At 36.6% G+C, this 27,667-nt stretch overlaps 1 protein-coding gene across 1 annotated transcript; it reads left to right on the top strand.

Moving 5' to 3' along the window:
- The first annotated feature begins 1,568 nt into the window (after positions 1 to 1,568).
- On the top strand, positions 1,569 to 20,016 carry LOC127449107 (leucine-rich repeat neuronal protein 1-like). The gene is made up of 2 exons (XM_051712278.1): positions 1,569 to 2,062; positions 16,847 to 20,016. Exon 2 carries the CDS (start codon positions 17,091 to 17,093, stop codon positions 19,242 to 19,244), a length of 2,154 nt encoding a protein of 717 aa, XP_051568238.1. The 5' UTR covers positions 1,569 to 2,062; positions 16,847 to 17,090; the 3' UTR covers positions 19,245 to 20,016.
- The last annotated feature ends 7,651 nt before the right edge of the window (positions 20,017 to 27,667 follow it).

The following is a 27,667-nucleotide window of genomic DNA, read 5'->3' as shown; positions in this document are numbered from 1 at the left end:
AAATACCGCTGTATAGCTCATTTCAACAGTCTCATGAAAATTTGTACGAAATGGCAAAATCGTAAGATATTGGATGACTTGGCTCATGCAACTTGTAGACCAACCAATCAACAAACAGAATTTAAAATTCATATAATACAGGCATCACATTTTAGCTTGCCTCCTATCCAACACTTTCTTAAAATAAAGGAAACATTTCTGAACACATTTGGTTACTCGCTCCATAACCCAAATGACCAATGTAATCTATGCCAAAAACCCATGGTTCCCATGCTCGTTCCAAAACCTACTGTGTATTGTATACTGTACATTTGTGTATTGTGTATATTAGATTTTAAATTGTGTTGTGTTAATCTGACTGTCACGACTACTATGTTGTTCGGAACTGCACCCAAGAATTTCACACACTATTGCACTTGTGTATATGGTTGTGCGACAAGTGATTTTAATTTGAAACCTGATGTTCTTTCTTCTGGTACACAAGTTATCTTTTTACAATCATGGTCACCTTTAGGGTTTGGGCAAGACTTTAAGGTTTTGGTTAGTGAAAGAGTCATACTCAAAAGCCAACTTTTATTTTTATTTTTTTTTTGTGTAATGATTTTGCCGTCTCTTTATACTGGGTTGGCATGTATGCATAGAAAAACAGTGCAGACTGACTCTACCTTTAAAAAAAAAAAAAAAGCAAGAATGCATCCTATGTGAACGGCCCCTTAATCCTGAATTCAACCATTTTCCAAAACAATGTTAAGGAATTTGATTGGTTTACAAAGAACCTTTTAAAAGTGAATTCTGAAACCCTAATTTTAGATATTATATTTTACTGTGTGATGTTTACCCAATATCAAGTTTGTGCTTCATCTGAGCAGACTGATTAACGGGCGAATAAATTCTCAATATCTTTTAATTCTCCCATGAGGATGTCCCATTAGATCTATTTTTGGCAGATTATTTAGAGCAAGAAGTTTCTCAACACCCAATTCTCGTTTCTCCATACCACACACACGTTGGTGCAGCTATCATTGAGGACTCTCCACAGACATAATGATTTTATACAGCACAAACTATAGATTCTATTCCTAAACCTAACCCTCACAGAAACCTTACTGCATTTTTACATTTTCAATAAAACATCGTTTAGTGTGGGTGTGGGTTTTTTTTTTTTTTTTAAGCAGTTTTTAAATTTTGGGAACACTAGAAATGTCCTCAAACCACATTTATAGCATAATACCCTTGTAATTACTAGTTTGTAACCTAAAAAGTCCTTGTAAACCACAAACCTGCCGCCACACACAATCGTATTTCACTGTTGCAAAATTTTCACTAAGCAATAAATGTTTAAGAAGAAACTTATCTGGGAAAATTCTGTTCTACCCTAGACATTGTACAAGGGTGGATAAATTAGGAAGAATAACTTTCAAGAAAGTGAGCCACCGAACAAAGGGACATTGTCTCATTGTAAATATTTGGCGAGTGGGACATTATGCGGAGTCCTCCATCACCACGTCGAGGAGGAGGAGGAGGGAATGCATATACTCACAAGAGAGCATGCATTCGGCTTATTGCCTTAGCATTTCAGCTTCCACACCCCGCGTTATCCCCAGTGCCCGCCTTTGTTCGCATCACAACAATCCCTGAACAGATGGTGCTCTGCTTGGGAATCGAGTGACAACCACCGGCTAGCAACCAATCGCATGCACGGGAATCAGCTGACTCGCCTGGACATCGCCAGGTGCTTTCATCATATTTTCCTCAATAGGCTCTACGGTAACACTGAGACACGGCGGATGTTAGCCAGTCAGCGGATTCCTGGTGCAAGGATCCTCTCCCTGCAAACTTGACCATGCACTTGGCGAAGGTTGCACATGAATGTTCGCGGAGTGGATGTAACGAATTTATGCCGTTATAATCGAAGAGCAATTCATAATATGGAACTTAAGAGCGATGTGGTGGTCTTCGTCTAAGGATTTTCTTCTGTTCACAAGGGCATAGATAATGCATTCAGATACTGGACGTGCATGAAACAGTCAAGGAAAGAATTCGATGCTGGCAAGCCAAAGAGGTATGTTGAGATGTATTTTGGTAGATCCATACTGTATAACCATTTATGCACGATCATCTCTGCATCTAAAACAAACATTCAAAGCAAAATACACTAACCCAAAAGCAACTGAATACATAGCAATGTGCAATCATTTTAGTCTGAATGAATATAAATCTGCGTTCCTTTTGCTTTTGAGAAATCGCAGCGTCTCTCTCAGTCATCTGGATACATGATCACCATTTACTGCATTTAATCGCAAGGACGTATCTGCTGTTGCGCTCGCGATGTTCAAGGGCAAAACGTGTTTGATTTTTACACAATTTATGGTTTGTTTATAATCAGCGCGCACAATCCATTAGACAAGAGAACGCCAGACAAATAATACCACAACGAGTGTAGCATAAGTGGCCGTTAAGACCGAACGCGTTCTTGCGCTACAGAACGCAAATGTCTCGAGACGCGTTTTGAAAAGTTAACGTTCTTTTTAACTTAACACGGTGTATCCACAGCTTTCCTGAGCAACCACTGGGCGGCGCCATAATGATTCTAATTGCCTGATTTGTGTTTCTGGTCTCGAGACACAATGTTAAAAACTACCGAAATGAGCGATTAAAATGGTTGATGTTCTCCATTTGAAGTGTTATTTGGAGTAAAAATTAATTTCAGGCTCAACTTGAGCAGTTGTTGGATGTCATAACTCAAATTTGTTAATGATATCAACATAACTAACCTCGAACCATCGCTTCATGAGTCATGACATCAACGTACTGGAGTGAGGCACTGTAAAGAGAAAAAAAAAAAACTGGCCATCTATGGGCACTTTAAAACCACATGTTTTTTAAAATGTTTACAAATGTAATTCTTTAAACATCACCTTACCCGCTAAGAATATACACCAATGCGAGCAAAAACACTGAGACCGGGAATTGAAAACAGTCGAATCGTGGAACACTTCCGCTTTCAGGAAAATGGTGGATACAAAATATGGCGCTCCTGCGCGAGACGTTGAGGGAAAAAAATCAGCGACACGCTTAAACATTCAGCTTATGTTTGCGTAGAATAATATTAGAAAACACGTGCGGATGAAAAACTATGTTTAGCTGTGAACGGCCCCTTAGCTTACTTGAATATCCCGTTTGCTTTGTTTAATTTGTTCATAGGGACGCATAGTGTATATTGACCCACATGAGTAATTTTACACTGTTTCGACAATCGATAGCAAACTTTGATCTTGTATTGCTAGGTTACCGCTAGCGCGTGCGCTTGGGTCTGGTTAGCAATGCAGAAATGTGATTTGCATCTCAATGTCCAGACACTCTAGCAGATGTTTCGTTGCATACTCATTCACAAAGAAGATGCTACAACTTCCCTAGGAAAGACAATAAACGCAGGAAGACGTGTCTTTAGTCACAAGAAAGGATGTATAATGAGGGTTGAGGAGGGGGCTTGTATTGCCCCTGGGGATGCCACCCCTTGTTGCAGCTGTTGCGTCTGCAGAAGTTGTTTTCTGACATTTGAGGAAGCGTTCTCATGTATATCAACAACAGAAGGAAAATGTCGGGCATATATTGAGATGAAGACAATAGATTGTGCAGCCTGCAGGTAGTTACAGCTCTGGAAGGCCTGGGGCAAATGCATTTTCTAAGTTTAGAAAATATAAATCTGAGTATTGTATACATAAAATTGTGTATCTACAATAATAATAACCATTTTATATAGTGCTTTTCATTGCATAACAATCTCAAGGCATTGGGAAAAAGGAAAACTAAACTATAAACTACACTGCATTTTACCATAATGTTAGACATTTAAGATAAAAGGGCTAAAGGAATGTAAGAGGCCTTTTATTCTTTTTATTGATAAATGGGCTTGTAAATTCTGATTCTAAATTGGAATCGCAGTGGTTAGATGGTGGCAAGGAATAACTGTCTGGCTTTTGTAGTGGTCATGGAGATAAGGAGTGGAATAGACCAGGCAGCTGTTTGACTAATTCTGCAATCATAATCTGGTTAATAAAAATAATCGTGGACCCCCACAAGTCTGGTTCATACTTGGAAGTAATTTCCAAATGCCTGAAGGTACCATGTTCATCTGTACAAACAATAGTATGCAAGTATAAACTCCATAGGACCACGCAGCCATCATACTGCTCAGGAACGAGACACATTCTGTCTCCTAGAGATGAACGTAGTTTGGTGCGAAAAGTGCAAATCAATACCAGAACAACAGCAATGGACTTTGTGAAGATTCTGGAGGAAACAGGTAGACAAGTATCTATAGCCACAGTAAAACATGTCCTATGTCGACATAACCTGAAAGGCTGCTCAGCAAGGAAGAAGCCAGTGCTCCAACACACCATAGAAAAGCCAGACTACAGTTTGCAAGTGCACATGGGGACAAAGATCTTACTTTCTAGAGAAATTTACTCTACTCTGGTCTAATGAAACAAAAATTGAACTGTTTTGCTATAATGACCATCGTTATGTTTGGTGAGAAAAGGGTGAGGCTTGCAAGCCGAAGAACACCATCCAAACCGTGAAGCATGGGGGTGGCAGTATCATCTTGTGGTGGTGAAAGAAATAAAAGCTAAAATAAATCATTCTCTCTGCTATTATTCTGACATCTCACATTCTTAAAGTAGTGATCCTAACTGACCCAAGACAGGGAATGTTTTCTACAATTAAATTTCAGGAATTATGAAAAACAAAGTTATGTAAACTTCTGACTTCAACTGTATACTTGAGTATTTACAGTATATAGGTATATGTATGTATTTAAATGTTTAAACAGTACTTTATAGTACAGCACAGCATTTCCCCATTTCAACCCTGGGCAGAGCTATGATTCACCATGCAATTAATAAAACCCCTCAGATTAAGAGCTGGCAGGCGTAGAAGGTCTTGAATGTTAGATGTGAAAGGATCTGCTCTCTTGGCCCTTTATAAAGCCTTCTTGATCCTAGAATGAAATTAATTACCATTAATTTCTCACTGTTTTTCTGTGACGATTTTCAGGAAGTGGGTCCTTTGGGGAGATTAGTAGAGGAAAGACTGTAGAGTTAGAGAAAATGTTAATTTTTTGGAGTTTCCTGCCTAAGCCATTTTAGAAGGCCTTAAGGGTTTTTCCACTTGTTTATTTGGAGTTTGGTATTGTGCAGTCAGAATTTATTTCCTGTTTCCCATGCTTGCAGCAAACTGCGTGCAAATAGACCTTATTTTAATGGGAATGACAACGAGGCTGTGAGAGATACCATCTCTTCAATGGCACAAACGGTATGAAGCTGTATAAAGCTTCTAGATCACATCTGATTTTCCACAACTCATGTTGTCTGGAGTTCTTTGTATACAGAATGTTCTTGGACAGATATTTTATCAGTGGTTTGTCCACAAAACGACCCCAAAACACTTTAAACTGCAGTATAGCCCATTGAAGAGAATGTAAGTCTACCCCTCACAGCCTCATTGTCGTTCCTAGTAAAAATCAAAGATGGCGCTATCGTGAATAAGGTCTGCTGTTTCCAGGAAATGTAGTTTTGGGAAATTTTAATTCATGTAGGCTGTAAGAAAAAGATCAACATGGCTGTTTAGTTCATTTCTACAGTAAAAAACTGTTTCTATCTTTGGCTTGTTACGAAATTTAGTATATTGATTAATCGCTACATAAAATTAGGCATTTTGGTGTTTGAGTAGGTCCATTAGTAGCTGGGCGTTTTGTAACCTTGTTAATCATTCCAAATATCCATATTTTTATCATAGTATAAAGTAAACCCACCATTAGTGTTATTTATAGTAGGCTATGACTGCAGCAGAATATAGATTTTCATGGGGTTAAAATATTGATTTCCTGTATGATTAAAGGAATATTCCAGGTTTAATAAAAGTTTAGCTCAATTGACAGCATTTGTGTCAATGTTAATTTCCACAAAAGTACATTGTTACAGTGAAGCATTACAGTAAAAGTGAATGGGTCCAGTTTTTGAAGGGTTTGAAGGAAGAAGTGTAAAGCTAATTATTCTATAAAAGCACTTGCATAAATTTGTGTATAATTCAAGCTGTAAAGTTTAAATAGATTTTCCCATGATGTTAAGCAAAGAGGCATTGAGTTTGAAGGTAGGACTTAAAATACATCTACAGGTACACCTCCAATTCAGTACAATAGTAGTTTCAATGTCGTCATGCCATTGAAATTGTAAAACTTGATATAACTTTACACAGAAAGGGTTAGTAAGTGATTTTATCACTAACATAATGTTAACACATATTGTCTTGTGGCTTTATTTTTTAAACAATGAGTATTTTAACGTTTAAGGATTGGGCCCATTCACTTTCATTGTAAGTGCCTCACCCAGTTGTTGTTTTTTTTTTTTTTTAAGAAAACGAGGGACAATTAATTTTTGTGGTAATCAACATTATGCCACAAATCCTGTTGATAGGGCTTAACATGTATTGAACCCCGAATATTCCTTTAATTATGCACTTTACTGTGGTGTTTAAAGTGTTTAGGTATGTTGTTTTAGGTCTGCATTGTATAAATCTCTGTAGGGATTGTGCATATAATTGTGCACTCTCTTGAATTTTCATTCTGAAAATGTAATTAACAGTAACACTTAGAGTTTAGATTCTCTTTAAACTTGAGAGAACACCTTGTCAGTAGGGCTGAAACGATTAGTCGGAGTTATCGACAATGTCGACAATAAAACATTTTTCAACTTTTCGTTGTTGGATAGTCGTTTGATCTCATTCCAGTAACATGAGATCACATTAAACTCTAATGATGGCATGCGAGAGCAGCACTGCAGTCAGCACCTGACTGAGGAGAGGAAGAAAACAGCTCACAGATGCACTCCAAACTTTCCAACCAGCTTCAGGTGATGTAGATTGCAAAGTATGAGGGAATAATACAAAAATACTAAATAAGTAAAAACAGAAGCACCCTCATTGTGGAATAAGTGGAGCCAGAGCTGCTGCTCCGCTGAAGCAAAACTTGTGTGTCGAGCGTCTTTAAAGGAAACACCCCAGCGTTACATCGTTACGCAGTTATATTTAATGCGTTATAGCTTTATTAAAGTTCAAATAATAAGGAAGCTGGTCATGTAAATGACTACAAACTCCGAAACTGTCATTTCTCTGTGTGGTCAGCGCCTCTTATGAGTTGCATGAATATCCCTATCTAAGGAGGGGGGAGATTGAAACTGCACCCGGCTGAGGCACAGTGTTGTGGGGACGCTCGTCCCCCTCAATCGCGCTTGCTGCAGCTAGATTATAACGTGATGGCTCGTGACTTATTGAATCGTAATATATGTGTTATTGTGTGTTTATTATCGTGAAGAAATTTGCAATAGGCAGCTTTATTAATAAGAGAGAGCTTGTTTTTTTTTTTTTGTCAATTAAAGATGGATTGAAGTGAACAAAAAGGTGAGAGTCTTCACCCCATTATACACTGCAACAAAATACGTTATTGATTTGTTTTTGTTTTGGCTTGTTTTCCAATATAAATATCTAAAACTCCTTTAAAACAACGTACATTAACTTTAGAAGCTATACTGCAGAAGAAAACATTTTTTTCTGAGAATGTTGAATATAATATAAAAATACAAATATTAAAAAATATCTGAAAATCCATTAAAAAATGCATTCACTTGAGAAGCAGCATATAAGATATTAAGACTTACTTTTAGAGGATAGATCTTGAATATAAGTGTATTTTGTCTTTACTGCACTAGCAGAAGTATAACCAAGTGAAAAAATACACTTATATTTAAGATACATTCTCTTGAAGCAAGTTTAAATTTACTTGAGAAGCAACATATATTTATCTTGTTTTAAGAATTTTTAGACAATTTTAAATGGAAAATGAGACAAACACTTTAACAATAGGATTGTTTAATTCAGTAAAAACATGTACTGCAAATAAAGTATTTTTACTTTCATTCAGTGAATGTCATCTAGATATACTTTTAAAAGATGATTTTGTTCTTTATTGTTAGCAAGCACGTATAATACAACCTTTTAAGTCGGGCACAAGCTGAGTAGTCGGTTAAGAGCTAATGACTAATCGTTACAATAATCGCCAAATAGTCGAATAATCGTTCTAATAATTGTAAGATTAGTCGATTATCAAAATAATCGTTAGTTGTAGCCCTACTTGTCAGAAACTGGCAGAACAGTGACCCACAGATCAGACATGCCTTCAAAACAGAAGTCCTCACTCTCTGCAGAGAACAGATCTGCATCTGTTGGTGATCTGAAATGGCAGGTGTTTCAAATGGCTCCCATTGAATTTCACAGCTGTCATTTGTTATAGAAGACAAGGGGAAGTTAGGGATGACAGGCTGTACAACAGGAAGCAGGCTGAATGCAGAAGTCCAGCTAATGAGGTTTGAATGTTTTAAATGGCCATTAATTTGCCCACAAATTTGGAGCTGATTGCCTCAGTTCCTGTTTAGCCATAAAGAGTGAGAATATATAAGGACCTTCAGGGTGTGCAGCCCTTAGGCAAATAATACTTTGAGAAATAACTGTTTTTGTTATATCACTATCCTTCCCTTCATAATTTTTGCCTAGTATCAAAAATAAAGGTAAAGAGGGGTTTTTCTTTTTTGAACCATCAAACATCATATTCTAATAACCAATATCATAATTTACCAAGAATATCAAGGCCAGACTTTAAAGAGAAACATTTAAAGCCCCTGGACTTTTACTATTTACTAAAGGCTTATTTCACCTCTGAAATACTATGCATCAACATTAGTTTTGTTTGGTTACTAGTTTGGATTTAAGTCAGCAAAAAGATAAATAAAACCTCAAACAGACTTAATGAAACTGAGGTGAAGCCAAAAAGCTAGGCCTTAATCTAAAAATATTTGAGATTGGGGCTTAATTTTAAGCTTTCACTGAGAATATACAGTCTTAAATGAAATTGTGATCTCTGGATTACTTTATCCTACTTACTGGAAAGGGTTTGGCCTCCACTTTAGTTAATACTGCTATTAAGAGCTGAATCTGAGATTGACCTCAATACTGGTAAAAATGAAACGTATTTCATGTGAGAATAGCAGAACAAAAGAGGATGAGGGGAAAATTCGACCCATTGTTTACTGATATTAAACAATAGGAAATATTGTAACGTAGTTAAACATGTAAACAAATAGCGAGATACAGTGCAATTATATTAAAGAAACTTCTTAAGACATATAATGTTCTATTAAAAATTTGTTGTTACTACAGTAAAAAATATACCTGGAAAATAAGATTTAAACAAATGGTTTAATTTAAATGTATTTAAATATAATTTTGCCAAGTATAAAATTAGTTCAATGAATCCTAAAGCAATGCGGTTGCTTTACTGTATTGTTTAAAACTTAGTAAACTAAAATCCTAAGTTTTAAAAGTTCATACTCCTCATTAAATTTAATTAAATACTTAACATTAAGATTTCATAATATGTGCATAATTGAAAGATTACTTCATTTCAGTTTGTTATAAATTAGTCATACAGTTGAAATGCATAAATCTGAAAAATTGGCTGAAATAATTGAGTGTTCAGAATGATAAACATTTTAGTCTCTATTTTTCATTTGTTGCTGTCAACTAGTAAGCCATTTGTACACTCAGAAAAGTGCCTATTTAGCCTATTTTGAAGATTTACGCATTTAAATATCATAACAAAACTCCATCAGATTGAATTGTGTAATGTTTAACTAAATTAATAAAACTTTAAATATTTAGGTTTTTAAATTTTATTTTATAACTGAAGATTACTTAATTCAGTTTGATGGAATTTTGTTATGAAATGTGTAAATCTTACAAATATTATTTTGAACGTAGGTTGATTTTACCTGAAACACTATCTAAAAGCTTTAAAAACATTGCTGTATTTTTGAGGAGTTCGACCAGCTAGACCTAATAGCATTGGTTCAACCAATGGCGTGTGTTTTAGGGTATGTTTGGCCAACCAATGGAAAACATGGGGAGTGTTCGGAAAACATGTTTGAAAACAATAATTTTTGCAGTTTCGTTTGGGGATGTTAGTGGTGCAGAAATTTCATTCAGATTTACATTTGTACATATAAGTTTAACCTTTCATTTTACTTGCCTGATTAAAGGTGCACTCAGTAATTTTTTTCCTCATTTAAATAGTTTTACTCCTAAAGAAATGAATTGACATTTTGAAACATATGTATAAATCATGAGCACTCGCATGTGATAAACACTCCACTCATATCAGTAATCTTATAAAAGCTGTTTAAATCTACATGGAGAGGGTCTGCCTATGGGGGCTGCCATGTTAGAATCACATGACCAGACAAATACTACTCGCTTAATCTCAGTAACAGCCCTGTTCTTGGACACTTTCACTTATGGATTTATATTAATCATGGCTGACTTGAGTATTGTGAATTTCTACAATGGCGTCAGTAACCGAAAACTATTACATTTGAATGATGCTGCATCCACGCCATTAGGTGTCAGTGTAAGTCCAAGATGACATTAAAAAAATGACGTGTGCACTTTTAAGGTACTTCACTAAAAATGTGTATTTGATGAACTGCATTACAACCTACATACAATGTAACTTATATTTTTTTTCTTGTCAAAGTCAAACCCACTGAATGAAATGCTTTTACTCATTGATCTTTGCAGTGTTAGTAGAGTGAATTGCAAGAGTCACCCGTTAAAGCATTTAGTTAATTTGTCTTCCACTTATTTAGCAGGGCATTTTCAGTGTGAGATGTCATTCTGTATTGCATTACAGAACACTTAAAGGATGGGGCTGATAACACGGATAGCACAGGCCAGGTCCCATCTGTGTACTGCACTCTTTTATGAGAATTGCTGATTGTGGCACTTACAGTCAGCTCTCATTCTAAATTGCCCTGATGCTCATTCAGCCACAGGGGTAAGATCAGGCCTCTTATTGATTTCCACTTTCACATTAAAGGACTCATTTTCACCAGATGTACCATGTTTTCTCCATTGATTTGCTTGGGATTATGAGACTTCAATTGCCCTTTACTGTCCAAGCTTTTTGTTGGAGGATAAAAATACATGAGACACCACAGCTCTGAAGTGAACAAACTTAGCATATTGTTGCCTCATGTAAACTGGACTGGTAAAATAATTAGCAAAAGTTTATGGTATGATGTGTAATTTCTGTGCACTAGCGTCACCAAATAGAAGTGCAAAAAAATAGTGATTGTTTTAAAACAGGTTTCCCAAGACACTCCCCCCATCTTCTACTGGTCGAATAAACATAGTCCCACCCCAAATTCACACCATTGGTTGAGCCAGTGCTACAGTGTCAGGCTGCTCGGGATGTTCAACAAACAGAGCAATGTTTTGATACCGCCACAGTACTACACTTTTTGCGGAAATCAGCCTACGAATGGCTTACCTCTGGTTGACTCTTCATATTAAGCTGGGATAGGAGAACTTATTTTAACATTGAAAAAAATAACCTGTTTAAATAAACTTTAAATAACAGTTGGTCTATAGTATATACTGTATATATCAACCTGATCTCATGAAAATTCGTACAAATTTGTACGAGGTGGCTAGTTCATATGAAATCATACAAGGTTGTTTTTATGAATTTGTACGTTTTGTTGATGTGCAAATCCCTGAATGTTTAATGCGGAAGTAAGCGAAAGTTACACGTATCAGATGTTGTGAACATGGTTCTTAATTTTATGCCTTTACCCAAACCCCATATCTAAACCTAACCATAGAGTAGTGTTCCAAAGCATAATTTGAAGCAGAAAGAGTATGTTATGTATGATGGAAGAAAGTAATTGTTGTGTTTTAGAAGGGGGGAGAGAGAGAGAGAGAGAGAGAGAGTCGCCTGATTGGAAAACTCGCACAAAGTCGTACGACCCATCTCGTACAATTTCATATGATTTAGCCAACTCATACGAATCCTTACGATTTCTCTGTGAGAGTGTGTAGAAATATAAGTATGTATAAAGTATATTTGTGCTCAAAAGTTTGCATAACCTTGCAGAATTGGTAATATATATATACCATTTTGAAAGAAAACATAAGTGAGCAGGCAAAACACATTTATTTCTTATGGGATTCATATTCAACTGTAGGTTTTAACAGAATGGCACAATCATAAAACAAAACATGGCAACAAAGAAAAAAACCCCTGTTCAAAAGTCTGCATACCCTTAGTTCTTAATACTGTGTATTGCCCCCTTTAGCGTCAATGACAGCATGCAGTCTTTTGTAATAGTTGTCTATGAGGCACCAAATTCTTGCAGGTGGTATAGCTGCCCATTCGTCTTGGCAAAATGCCTCCAGGTCATGCAAAGTCTTTGGTCGTCTTGCATGAACTGCATGTTTGAGATCTCCCCAGAGTGGCTCGATGATATTAAGGTCAGGAGACTGTGATGGCCACTCCAGAACCTTCACCTTTTTCTGCTGTAACCACTGGAGGGTCAACTTGGCCTTGTGCTTAGGGTCATTGTCGTGCTGGAAAGTCCAAGAGTGTCCCATGCGCAGCTTTCATGCAGAAGAATGCAAATTGTCTGCCAGTATTTTCTGATAACATGCTGCATTCATCCTGCCATCAATTTTCACAGATTTCCCGTTACTTTAGAGCTCACACACCCACAAAACATCAGTGAGCCACCACCATGCTTCACAGTGGGGATCTATAAGGGGGATATTCTTTTCACTATAGGCCTTGTTAACCCCTCTCCAAACATAGCACTTATGGTTGTGACCATAAAGCTCTATTTTTGTCTCGTCACTCCAAATTACAGTGTGACAGAAGCTGTGAGGCGTGTCAAGGTGTTGTCAGGTATATTGTAACCAGGCTTTTGTGTGGCATTGGCGCCGTAAAGGCTTCTTTCTGGCAACTCGACCATGCAGCTCATTTTTGTTCAAGAATCGTTGTATTGTGCTCCTTGAAACAACCACACCATCTTTTTCTAGAGCAGCCTGTATTTCTCCTGAGGTTACCTGTGGGTTTTTCTTTGTATCCCCAACAATTCTCCTGGCAGTTGTGGCTGAAATCTTTCTTGGTCTACCTGACCTTGGCTTGGTATCAAGAGATCCCCAAATTTTCCACTTCTTAATAAGTGATTGAACAGTAGTGACTGGCATTTTCAAGGCTTTGGATATCTTTGTCCTTTTCCATCTTTATAATGTTCCATTACCTTGTTACGCATGTCTTTTGATAGTTCTTTTCTGCTCCCCATGGCTCAGTATCTAGCCTGCTCAGTGCATCCACATGAGAGCTAACAAACTCATTGACTATTTATACACAGACACTAATTGCAATTTAAAAAGCCACAGGTGTGGGAAATTAACCTTTAATTGCCATTTAAACCTGTGTGTGTCACCTTGTGTGTCTGTAACAAGGCCAAACATTCAAGGGTATGTAAACTTTTGATCAGGGCCATTTGGGTGATTTCTGTTATCATTATAATTTAAAAAGGAGCCAAACAACTATGTGATAATAAATGGCTTCATACGATCGCTATCCTTAATTAAAAGACAGTTTTTTTTTTTTTTTTTTTTGTTTTTTTTTGCATGATCAGTCATATTGTCAAAATCAATGCCAAAATTTCATAATTTCTGCCAGGGTATGCAAACGTTTGAGCACAACTGTGTGTGTGTGTGTATGTATATTTAATTATAACAGTTAAAAAAACAGAGAACAACTTCAGTGGAGGAGTATTTGTTCTCTAATGTACAGTAGGTGGTATTCGGCCTGGACTAAATCCCCCTGGCTTGCTGTTTGTGTTATTGAGTCAGCATTAGCACCATATGGGACAGCAGATGCCCAGTTCACTGCTCTGTCAAAGACACTATAACACCTTGATGTGCCACATTGATGTGCATTTTGCTTGAGATAGGATGCTTTACTTGCCTGGTATTTTCCTTCCAAACCTCAAAATTAGTTAAATTAGCCTCAGCAATCTAGGACAACACTAAAATCCTACTTCAATAAACAGAATTAAATAGGGCTTTACAGCTAAATATAGAGATCCCAGCAGTAATAAGCAATATCATAAACTACATAAATGCAACAAAGAGAGCTAATACTGTTTGACATCTTGACAGAAAAGATTATGAATGAAATGTGTAAAATAATTGCAGAGCCCTGCACTATACTCATCAGTGGCAAATTCTCAGTGCCAGCAAAGCCTTCTCTGCTGGCCTAACATGCCAAATAAATATTTTTCATCCTTTCATTCTCAATCACCTTTTTGCTTATGTATTTTTAATCCCCTTCCACTCTTAATTAATCTACAAATAAATAGAGAAAAACAAAAAGTTTATCCAGTCAGAATTTATTCCTTGACGCTTACAAGCGAAGCGTGACAACTGTTTCACAAATCACATGCCCGAAGCAGCGCGTGAGTTTGAGCTCCACCCCCTCATGCCTTCAGAATTTCTACAGAATCCCTCAACAGTGCAAAAAAATGGGCAACTAAAGTCAGATTGTCAGATTCATCAGCCAATCAGATTGATTTATTTGTTCTTGGTGGGTGTGATCTTTAGGATATGTCCCGCTCGAGGCCTTCTAGCTGGCCTTGAGTGACGCAATCACGCTTTAAGTGATGTACGTGATTCAAGAGTGAAAAGCATAAGATCAAGCTGTCTGACCAGTCGGCTGTCATCACTGCTGGTATCGCCATTGAGAAAGAGATCCTTATAGATTTAAAGACATGATGTTCTGCTTGATCGTGCGATTTGATTAATTTATTAAACAGGAAAGGAGGACTGATTTTCACTTCAAGTAAATTGGTAAGTGCTTTTTGCATTGTTATAGCAACATCAGGAGTTTACTAAGTGTAAATTAGGCAGTTTGAGAATTCAGTGTCAGATCAAGTTTTGAAAAGTAGTGCTACGTTCCTACTTCCTACTAGGAAAAGTGCAATGGAATGCATCTTTAAGTCAGAATTACAACTTGTAGGCTCGTGCAGACATTCTCAACTCCAATTTCGCCGAGATGCAGGGGCATGATGTCACACAAACATGTCAACACTCAGGGAGATATACAAAGTAAGTAATAAACATTCACTTTATTAAGTAATATCGATAAATGAGTTCGTTTCCACATTATATGATATTAAAGCGTGTTTAACTAACCTGCAGAAACAGGTGGATAAACCATTATAATCTCTTTTGATAATCGTACACCTGAAGCACAAATGCTAGTGCTGCAGCATTGTTTATCAGTTGGGTTGCTAGGAGACATCTCTAATGAGAGTCAAAAACCTGCTGAGCTAACGGGAGCATTGCAGTTTTGTTTCCTTAAACGTCATCTTCCAAATATTGGGGAATGGAATGCATTTATGGTCGGAGATATCAGGTAGGAATATCCCACATCCAACTTGAATGGAATGCAACATAACCGTGTACCCTGACTAAATGAAATTTATTGCAAGCAACATTTAAATCGCAAATATTATTGGATGGATTTTTCCAGGTATTATAGACCTCCTTGGTAGATTCATATGAAAAATTATGATTTTTGAATATCTGTTCAGGAGACGTTCATTTCACAAAACAGTCATGCTGCAGTTAAAATTTGGCTTGCTTGAACATTAAGTGTCGTTTCAAGTTTTGGCTTTCGTGCGTGGACGTGTTTTTAAAATGTTACCATTTATTAGTTAGCATAGGGTGTCTTATTCATTGTGAAACTGTGTTTTCTTAATGGCATGAATCACACTGAAGGCTTAGACTCTAAATGCATGGCACGCCACTGATACTCATTACCTAGTTTCTGTCTGCATTTGCAATAACAATTGTTTGATCAACTGATAACTAATATTTCTTTCCTTTTCTGTCACCCTTTCTTTCCTCTTTGATCTACCCTTCAAGGAAGTCATATTAATGCAAACACAACACATAAACACACATTGTCCTTATTTTTTTTTATCCTGGTTTGTTGCATATGCAGTATTTAGAGAAAATAAAATCTAATAATTACTTTAAAAAATGGAGAGCTAACATAACATATATGCTTAAGTAAACTTAAGGGAATAGTTCATCCGAAAATGAAAATTCTGTGATCCTAAAAGGAGGTGTTTGGCAGAATGTTAGAATGTTACAGCCACCATTCATTTTCATTGTATGGAAAAAAGATGCAATGAAAGTGAGTGGTGACTGGAGCTAACATTCTACCTAACATCCCCTTCTGTGTTCCATGAAAGAAAAAAAGTCATAAAGGTTTAACAAAATGAGGGTGAGTAAACAATGACAAACCTTTCATTCGGGGAAGAATCCCTTTAAAACAGGTGTTTGTAACTGGACTCTGTCACATTGTGATCAATGTCAAGTTTAATATAAAAATATAAATAAACAATGTATGTAAATTTGTAAAAATGTTGCTGTATTTTCAAAATTATATGATGTCTCTAATGATGATCATATGTTTTTGAGCCTGTTGGATAGGTGAGAGCCTTTAATTGAATTTAATCTCTTTATAAGCTTACCCACTTCTGAGAAATGTTATATTTTGCTACTATATAATAATAAGCTGATTTAGCCTTTTTATGAAAAATAATTTATTATAATCTATTATAGACTCATTTTTAACTGTTGAAGATTTGAAATTGTAGTAAAATAATACAGTAAGTTTAGTATGCCCTGTTGTACTTTGTGATCTTTGCTTTATTCGTGTATTGTTTACATTGAATCCTTAATTTCTACTTTTATCTCAAAACCTCCTAAAAGTCTTTTTTTTTTACATAGTGTATGCTCATATAATATAACTTTTCATCTTATGGAATTTTGCCATTCATTGTTGTCACATCTTCTCTTTGTTTGTGTTTTGTTGTTTTAGGCCAACTCTCCAGTCTCGGGTTCAAACTGTGCGGAAGTTTCAGACCTATATGAGCCCACAGGAACTGCATCCTTTTAAATCTTTCAGAAGCTTTTTGATTCAGCTCTTCAAGCTTTCAGAGGGATAAAAGGGCTATTCTGCAACACTTCTATTGAATGAGAATATAACTTTGCCATCTCAGTCTTTTTGTCGCTATAGGAATTCCAGCTGAGACCTTAAGAGAGGTTAAACAATTGCTGTAAGAATGGCAAGAGGGAATTTCTTTTTTGTTGTGAAGGGCCAGATTTGTTTCTCCCTATTTCTGGCTTTACTTGGTCTCTCGTCTGTTCAGACTACAGAATGTCCTCAGCTTTGTGTATGCGAGATCCGGCCTTGGTTCACACCCCAGTCCACCTACAGAGAAGCAACTACTGTTGATTGCAATGACCTTCATCTTACCCGCATCCCTGGAAACCTGTCCTCTGACACACAGGTGTTGCTTCTGCAAAGCAACTACATTGCCAGAACTAGTGAGGAGCTAGAGCAACTTCTGAATCTCACAGAACTGGACCTGTCCCAGAACAACTTCAGCAACATCCGTGATATTGGCCTGACCAACATGTCACAACTCACTACGCTTCACCTGGAGGAGAACCAAATAGTCGAGATGCCTGACTTTAGTTTGCAAGACCTCACCAATCTACAAGAGCTGTACATTAATCACAATCAGATCAGCTCCATTGCACCCAATGCCTTTGCTGGTTTGCGTAATCTGCTTAGGCTCCACCTGAACTCCAACAGACTCAAGGCAATTGACAGTCGTTGGTTTGAATCAACCCCCAACCTTGAGATCCTAATGATTGGGGAAAATCCTGTGATTGGCATCCTGGATTTGAACTTCAAACCTCTTACTAACTTAAGAAGCCTGGTACTCGCAGGCATGGAGCTCACAGATATTCCAGGCAATGCATTTGTTGGACTAGACACACTGGAGAGTCTCTCTTTCTATGACAACAAACTTGTTAGGGTGCCACAGACTGCTCTGCAGAAACTTCAGAACCTGAAATTTCTGGATTTGAACAAGAATCCCATACATACAATTCAGGAGGGAGACTTTAAGAACATGCTAAGGCTGAAAGAACTTGGCATCAACAACATGGGAGAACTTGTGTCTATTGATCACTTTGCCCTGGATAACCTCCCAGAGTTGACCAAACTTGAAGCCACAAACAACCCCAAGTTTTCCTACGTGAGCCGTTTGGCATTCCGTGACTTGCCGTCCCTAGAGAGTCTTATGCTCAATAACAATGCTCTAAACTCCCTCTACCAGGCGACGACGGAGTCTCTGCCCAACCTGAGGGAGATCAGTATCCACAGCAACCCACTGCGGTGCGACTGTGTTATTCAGTGGATGAGCTCCAACAAGACCACCATTCGATTTATGGAGCCTCTTTCCATGTTTTGTGCAATGCCACCAGAGGTTCGAGGTCAGCGTGTGAGAGAGGTGCTTTCTCGTGAATTTTCGGGCCAATGCTTGCCCATGATCTCTCACGACACATTCCCCAATTACCTCAACCTAGATATTGGGATGACGGTAGACCTTAATTGTCGTGCAATGTCTGAACCTGAGCCAGAAATATATTGGGTTACACCATCAGGTAACAAGGTAATGATAGATACCATGTCGGATAAATACCAACTCAACAGTGCAGGAACTCTCCGCATATCGCATATTCAGGTAGACGACTCTGGCCACTACACCTGTGTGGCCCAGAACACTGAGGGAGCTGACACTCGTGTAACTGCCGTTCGAGTCAATGGGACTCTTCTGGATAGCACGCAGCTTATGAAGATATATGTGAAGCACACTGAGTCCCACTCAATATTAGTGTCCTGGAAGGTAAACTCCAACGTCATGACATCCAACCTCAAGTGGTCATCCGCGACCATGAAAATTGACAACCCTCACATCACGTATACTGCTAAGGTGCCTGTAGATGTTCACGAGTATAACCTCACACACCTTCAGCCAGCCACTGAGTATGAGGTTTGTCTCTCGGTCTCTAACATCCACCAGCAAACCCAAAAGTCTTGCGTCAATGCCACGACCAATCACGCCACATTTACCGTGGAGATCTCGGAACAAGGCACCAATACGGCTCTTGCAGCTGTCATGGGCACAATTTTGGCCATCATCAGCCTGGGCTCCATCATAGTATACATTGCCAAGAGATGGAAGCGGAAGAACTATCATCACTCCTTGAAGAAATACATGCAGAAAACCTCCTCCATCCCCCTTAATGAACTGTATCCTCCCCTTATTAATCTATGGGAGGCAGACAGCGAAAAGGACAAAGAGGGCTCTTCAGAAACTAAGCCCACCCAGGTTGACACAACAAGAAGTTATTACATGTGGTGAAGCTTACCAGACTTTTTTGTCGTCAGAGCACAAAGACACGCCACTGCTTATTTGTGCGTAAAAAAACTGATCTTCTTTTTCTGCTTTGCTTATAGCAAGCGACTATTCAGTTTGATATCTCTGACTTTTTAGTAGAGTGTAATGTCTTTTCCTCTTCTTTGACTTTCAATCTGGCAGCTTTTGTTTAGCTTCTGAGACATATGAGTAGCTGTGCATATTTTGTTCATTATATTTTAATAGCACAGCATAGATAATGTCAAGGATTTGAACTTTGGGTCAATTGATGCTCTAGCACTGTATCTGATCTGATATTGATATGTCTTTGGCAGTATTCATAGAGAATGCATTGTTTCTTTCTCTCTTTCATAAAACAGTTTAACTGTTGTGCACTGAAATATATTAACACATTTGTCCTTGGACTCCAGTGTAAGCTGACAAGGTGAGTTTAGACTTGATACACTGTCTATTGAATAACGTTAGCAATTGTTCTGTAATGTTGTATCAACTATAATTTGAACATTTTGGATTTTCTCAAAGTCATTTTTGATTTAGACGTTAACTTTGCAGATAAAAGGACTGTAAACCAGCAATAGAAATGTGAATGTTTAATAATTAGGTAGTAGAGAAATGCTTTTTTAATTACTCAGATTCTTCTTTTTTAATTGGCTAGAATCTGTTAATCACTTGATTTTGTTGTAATTTACACATGCAATATATGTTGCATATTTACAGCGCAAACAAAAATAAAACACTTTTGTTCAGATATTTTTTTATACAATGATTTCCCAGTCGTGTGATTATTCTGAATTTCTATCATAATTATTCTGTCAATCTGTCTTTCAGACAGCAAATATCTCCAGTACCAAATACTGATAGGGTCAAGGAAGGCAATTCTGAAAATAAGATTAAAGTTTCCTCTTTTTCTGTCTTCAGTATTGTCACCAAGTCCTCAATTACAAATTATTTATCAAAGTAACTATTAAATTAACCATTTGAATTCCTGGAATACTAAACTGTCGTAGGCATTTTTGATAATTTGTCTTAGTAAAATGGTTTGTTTTATTGGTATTTAATGGCAAAGTTGGTGGCCATGTACCAGTCACATGTTGGTTTAATGTGTCAAATCATGAAAAACCCAAGACCAAAAGTTATGATTATGGGTAATGTGGACAATTAACTAGTCTCCCCTGGAACATTTAGCCTACAATCATCAGCTAGGTTTTAATCAGCCAAATGTTGGGCCTCTTGCTAATATCAAGCATTCACAAAACTCTATCGCAATTAGCTTAGGAGATTCATAAACCCAAAAAATTTCCTATAACAATATTAAAGAGGGATATCAGGCCTCTGTAACATTGTTCATCCCATTTTTGTTTGCTTTTTTACCATTCAGTAGCCCTTCAATGGGACATTATGGCTCCACCCACAAGTTTTAACATATGTCTCTATTTCTTTGTCTGAGAGAATCTTACTATTGGTTTGTCTTCTGCTACTAGCATCTCATGACACTATAACCAATTATCTGTATTTAATTCATGGAAAGCAAAGAGCATGCACCATTATTAGATAATACAGATAATGTGATGTTGAAGATATGTGTTTTATGTGAGTCTAGACACTGAAAACAATGTTACTTAACCATTCGATAATAGAACATGATCCCCAATGTAATAATTTAAAGATGAATTACTGGATTCCTTTGATACCACCAAATGTCACTCCAAATACAATGGCAAAGAGAAAAAAAGTGTCATATTTGCTTATACATCTATACCACATGTATTATACTGTGGATATATATATATATATATATATACATACACTGGTGGCCAAAAGTTTGGAATAATGTACAGATTTTGCTCTTATGGAAAGAAATTGGTACTTTTATTCACCAAAGTGGCATTCAACTGATCACAATGTATAGCCAGGACTTTAATAATAAGTTGAAAAATTACTATTAAAATGTTTAAAAAAAAATTCAGAACTTCTTAAACTACTTCAAAGAGTTCTCATCAAAAAATCCTCCACGTGCAGCAATGACAGCTTTGCAGATCCTTGACATTCCAGCTGTCAGTTTTACAGATACTCAGGTGACATTTCACCCCACGCTTTCTGTAGCACTTGCCATAGATGTGGTTGTCTTGTCGGGCACTTTTCACGCACCTTACAGTCTAGCTGATCCCACAAAAGTTCAATGGGATTAAGATCTATAACGCTCTTTTCCAGTTATCTGTTCAATGTCTGTGTTTCTTTGCCCACTCTAACCTTTTTGTTTGTTTTTTCTGTTTCAAAAGTGGCTTTTTATTTGCAATTCTTCCCATAAGGCCTGCACCCCTGAGTCTTCTCTTTACTGTTGTACATGAAACTGGTGTTGAGCGGGTAGAATTCAATGAAGCTGTCAGCTGAGGACATGTGAGGCGTCTATTTCTCAAACTAGAGACTCTGATGTACTTATCCTCTTGTTTAGTTGTACATCTGGCCTTCCACATCTTTTTCTGTCCTTGTTAAAGCCAGTTGTCCTTTGTCTTTGAAGACTGTAGTGTACACCTTTGTATGAAATCTTCAGTTTTTTGGCAATTTCAAGCATTGTATAGCCTTCATTCCTCAAAACAATGATTGACTGATGAGTTTCTAGAGAAAGCTGTTTCTTTTTTGCCATTTTTGACCTAATATTGACCTTAAGACATGCCAGTCTATTGCATACTGTGGCAACTCAAAAACAAACACGAAGACAATTTTAAGCTTCATTTAACAAACCAAATAGCTTTCAACTGTGTTTGATATAATGGCAAGTGATTTTCTAGTACCGAATTAGCAATTTAGCATGATTACTCAGGGATAAGGTGTTGGAATGATGTCTGCTGGAAATGAGCCTGTCTAGATTTGATCAAAAATGACTTTTTTCAAATAGTGAAGGTGCTGTTTTTTACAGTAATGTCCTGACTATACTTTGTGATCAATTGAATGCCACTTTGGTGAATTAAAGTACCAATTTCCTTCTGAAACAGCAAAATCTGTACATTATTCCAAACTTTTGGCCGCCACTATATATATATATATATATATATTATTTTGAGAAAATATTTGGAAGGACTTGGAAACCATTGTATCAATTTCTGGAGTAAAAAAATAAAATAGTCTGAGATAAGAAGATTTTTGAAATACTTTAATATGTAAAATTACAACTAGGGAAAAATCCTTTCACAGATCTGGCTGTTGGAGTAATTAATTTTAAGTACTAATGAATATAATTATTGGGATTCTGTTTTATATTAGACTTGCTTTTTGTGCCAGTGGTAACTCTGGATCCTTGGTGTCATTTAACATTAGGTTACTCATTCAACCTCTCCACAATGCATTAAAGGGATAGTTTAGCCAAAAATGACAATTCTATCATCATTTACTCAGCTTCATGTTGTTCCAAACTCATAGGACTTTTCTTTCTTCCTTTTGAGGAATGCAGAAGGAGATGTAAGGCAACATGTGAGTGTTAGCCTCAGTCACCATTCACTTTCATTGCATCTTTTTTCCATTCCCTTTTCACCTAACATTTTACCTTACTTCTCCTTTTGTGTTCTATGGAAAAAATTTATACGAGTTTAGAACATGAGGGTGAGTAAATTATGACAGAATTCTTATTTTGGGTGAACTCTCCCTGTAATCTGTTAGTATAGTTGTAACAGCATTAGTGTAATGACAATGAGGTAAAATACTAGTAAAATACTGTACACGATCAAGATATCACCATTCTACAGAAATCCTTTGGAAAAGAACAGTCAGAAGAAGTTAAAATTATAACCTTTACAGTTTCTCAGAAGTTCTTGGTAACCAAGGGAACTTTCATCTGCAATTAACTGTTCATCGCATCACAGAGAAAATTAGGTGTTTCTAATCAAGCTCTTTTGCCCCTGCAGAGACCCAACCTATACCACTTTCATGGCCAGCGACTCAATACAGTGAGCCAGGTGAAAAGGACTTTAAGGAATAATTAAGAATAACCCACACACAGAGCTAAGAATTTGCCAAAAGATTAAACTGGAGGTGGTTCCTCCTTGGGCTGTTCTATTTAATTGCTTTTCGCCAGCTACCCTTGACTTTATGCCAAGTGCTTTCATACTGTCAGAATGCTATGCATGCAATGGACCAAGAAAAAGCAGAATCATTGTGGAAATATTACCAACAACAAATCTCAACATAAGTCATGCAACTTATACTGTATATAGGTTACACATGCAGTCTATTTCATGCAGTAAATACAAATAGAACAATTACAAATGTATAGAAAATAAAACATTTGTATTACCTACATCTATGCAATCATTCAAACTTAGGTTAATACTATGGAAATAAAATAATATACCAGATCATTTTCAGTGCCTCAATTCTTATGCTCAGTTCTCTCTTTGGAGAGTCTGCACAAATAATCAGTCAGATGTGTCACCCCAGTAAGACATTGTGAAGATTGTGTTAATCCGTGGGCTTCGTTAACATGTGGACTAACATTTGGTCAGGACTCAGGACTGACAGGGGGACTAACTGACGGGTCATCTGGGCCGTCGCCCCCTAGTTTTGCCAAAAGAGATGTTTCTGTATGGCATCATTTTAATATCACCAGAACTTGAATTTGAAAAAGCCTCCGAATTCATGATCTTGAAAAAAGACTGGGTGTAATTTGATGTCATCAAAAATATTTGTTGTTCATTTTAAATATTTGAAAATATTTTGTGAGAATTCACAAAAAAAAAAAAAAAAAAAAAAAAAACAGGTTGTGAAATTCAAGTTTTTATTATTCAAGTGGTGGATTTCAGGTTGTTAAATTCAGGTCTCAATATTCAGGTTGTTGAATACGGGTTGAAAAATTCAAGGATGACATCTGGGAATGCAAGGAAGAGCAAACGAGTGTCGATGTAATCCATCTCTCTCTCTCTCTTGGACAATCACAAAGCGATAGAAAAAGCTCAAAATTAATTTTAAATGAATTAATGAATATATACAGTGTATTATACATATATAGCAGTATATATATGTATAAGCTAAATTTTTTATAATGGGCAAAAAATTCTTTGTTCCTTGGCTATTCACATTAAACAAATCTGCTGGAAAGGCCATTTAAATTATTCACGTGCACGCAAACATGCCCAGATAACACGATCCCCAGTTCATCCATAACACCGGCCAATCTCAGTGGTACATCACCTTAAACATTTCTTATTCGGAAATTTCAAATGTTTTTGTGTTGTTTTGTGGTCTGATTAATTACAAAACATCTGTGAAGATCACGTCTGTATGAATGTAAGTGCTGCGTTTAACTCATGAAGAACACACGAAAAGCGAAAGCAACCGAGGCAGTGTTTATGACTAATGTTTACATTGTAGTCTGGCGGTGTGAATAAAGTCTGTGCTTCATAATCTTATGTGCTGTTTATTGACCAACATTAGTATATACACATAAAAAATATACTGTAAATCAAATCACTTTTATTGTCACACAACCATATACACAAGTGCAATAATGTGTGAAATTCTTGGGTACCGTTCTGAGCAACATAGTAGTCGTGACAGTGATGGGACATTTACCAGTTTACAATAAACATCAGATATACAACACAATTTAAAATCTAATATACACATAATTACACAACACAATATACAAATAATAACATACAATGTACAGTATACAATACACACAATATAGAATACACATTATACAATAAAAAAGTATATATAGTATATATAAAATGTACTGTAGGTTGTATTGTACTGTATTGACATTCAGGCTGTCGGTTGATAGTAAGTTGCCAGTGTGTTGTTAAGAGAGAATTTAATATAATAATAATATAATTTATGACATTCCGGTGTGAGATATAAGAGTAAGAGTAATAAAGTGCAGTGCCTCCACACGCGCTATGTCAACATGGCAACGCACTCAACAAGCCAGGATAAGATGTACAGGTTGACGGTCTCAGACTCAGAGGCAACTGGAATTTGTCCTCCACCACCCAGACTGAGGCAAATCACTATGTGACCACAAGGACTTAAAAAAAAAAAGCACATTGGGAACTAGGCATTCCAAATTCAAGTTCTGCTGATATAAAAATGACGCCATATTTCTGAGCAAAGGCTGTGAAATCTCCCAAAGGGGGGCTCTTATTGATCTGACACAACTTTATTGATTTTGTCTTTAAAAAGGCTGATGGAAAAGTCACACAAGTAGAATATTGTCTTACCTGAATCTAAAATATTAGCTGACCGTAGCTGAATCCACATTTCAGATTATAAACAATTTATTCAGTTGCAATTCATAATTAGGTTGTAAACATATATGTTAATATTAGTTAATACAATAGTTATCATAAACTAACAATAAAATAAAATAATGGTAATAATGGCAATATACTAATGCATTTTTTATCATTAAGTTGTATATGCAAACTTTAGACTAATTGGCAACACTTTACAACAAGGTTGAATTTGTTAACATTAGTTACCTACATTAGTTAACATTAACAATGAAAATATTTCACAGCACTTATTAATCTTGGTTAATGTACATTTGTACAATTGAACATGTTACGTACATTTTTAAAATAAATATTTTATTTTGTATATAGGTGTTTGTATATGCTGTATATGATAAATAAGTTAATGCATTATGAACTAACATGAACTAACAATGAACAATTGTATTTTTGTAAATTAATACTAACCAAAATTAATAAATGGTAAAAATAATGCTCATTGTTAGTTTGTGATACCTAATGTATTAACTAATGTTAACAAACAGATCCGTTTAGTAAAGTGTAACCAACTAATTAATGCGTTTTGACCTAACAATGAACAATAGCCTGTTTATAAACTAACATCATTTGACTAATCTCCTCTAATGGCAATATATAGAAGTTACTTTGATGTTATCATGAATATGGCCATTTTATGAATGAGTTGTGTTGTTAAAATGTATCATATCTGCACCTTCTTCATGCTAATAGCCATAGAGATTGGTCACTGCAGTCACAGCTGTTGGTTAAGGAGCCTAAGAGATGGTTCATTGGAGCTAGAATAAATTAAATAACCTTTTGTGCACCCCATAACAAGATTTTTCCATTAGGATAGCTCCATCTATTGAGCCTGCTTGCTGTCTGGTGGGATCTCACAAGTAAATTGGCTCATATAGATGGAGATATCAATTTGCGTGCTTTTACCTACCAGCAAGTGTGCTTGGCCTGTTGACCACAATTTGTAGCCATCGCTTCTGGAAAAGAGAAGAATGTGGCCTCTATTATGATCTGAAAGTGTGTCATTTTATTTTGATTTATAAGAAGAGTGTCTGCACTTCCATGGATGTTTATTCACATACAAAGGATAATGTAGATGTTTGAAATGTCACTGAACTTCATGGATCCTTCTAGTATGAGTCAAAGTCTTTATCTTTTGGTCTTGGTCTTGAGATCTCTGAGGAAAACATCCTGTAAAAGTAGCCTGGGTATGGGTCTGGGTCTGGGTCTCATTACTCAGTGTCTTGGTCTGGATTTCGATCTTCGCTTACGGTCTCAGACAAGACCTCAATCTACTTCCAATGTACTAAATGTGATAATTACCTTACTAGCTTGCTTTTTATTTCTTTTTTCTTCATATTTTGAATTCTGAATCAATTGTAGCTTATCATTGAATGAAATAAATGTCAGTATTATAACATATTCAATCAGATGGGTCTCGTTTCCCAATAACGATTGATCTTAGAGGTTAAGAATGTTTTCTACGAGCAATTTTACAAAAGTGCGTTATTTTTTACTTGCATTTCCCAAAACTGCGAGGACGCGCTTTAAGTGCTACTTAAGAGAGACGTTGCATGCCTGTCCATTACCGTGAAGTGCTGAAATGTGACCGTATAGCTGCTCGTCATTGCAACTTCATTATATTTGTGCGTAACTTTAAAAATGTTTGCAACTTAGCTCGCTGGAAATATTTACAAATATTTTCTTAAATGTACAACTTAATTCACCACATAATTGCACTTTGTTTTGCAAACATTTTGTGCAGAACCAGACATTTCTTTTACACATCAGATGTGCATTTTAATATTTTGTTTTCTAAATTTGCTCTGTGGGTCAAGATTAAAGCTTCCAGGATCAGTGTATCGTCCTGCTAATGACAACAAGCATTAATTGAATATAACTGTAGCGAAGACGCCGGGGCAGTAGTGTTAAGATCCATGTGCAGTTTAATAAGGCAAATAAATAGTAAAAACAAAGTAACAAAACAAAGAGCAAAAACAAAGGCAGGCAAGGGATCGGTACACAGATAAGCAGTCCAGAAAGGCGAACAAAGTAAGTCCGATAGGCAGAGGGGTAATCTAATAAACAGGCAGTAAATCCAAAACACTCACAAGAAGGCTGGGGAATTCGGAGAACAGGCAGGAGTCA

This window comes from Myxocyprinus asiaticus, chromosome 12, assembly GCF_019703515.2.
Source record: "Myxocyprinus asiaticus isolate MX2 ecotype Aquarium Trade chromosome 12, UBuf_Myxa_2, whole genome shotgun sequence".
Lineage (NCBI taxonomy): Eukaryota > Metazoa > Chordata > Actinopteri > Cypriniformes > Catostomidae > Myxocyprinus > Myxocyprinus asiaticus.
This window is presented reverse-complemented; position numbering and strand designations above follow the sequence as displayed.

Excerpts from the sequence above, each read along its gene's own strand:
- LOC127449107 (XM_051712278.1), top strand. The coding sequence starts at position 17,091 with ATGGCAAGAGGGAATTTCTTTTTTGTTGTGAAGGGCCAGATTTGTTTC.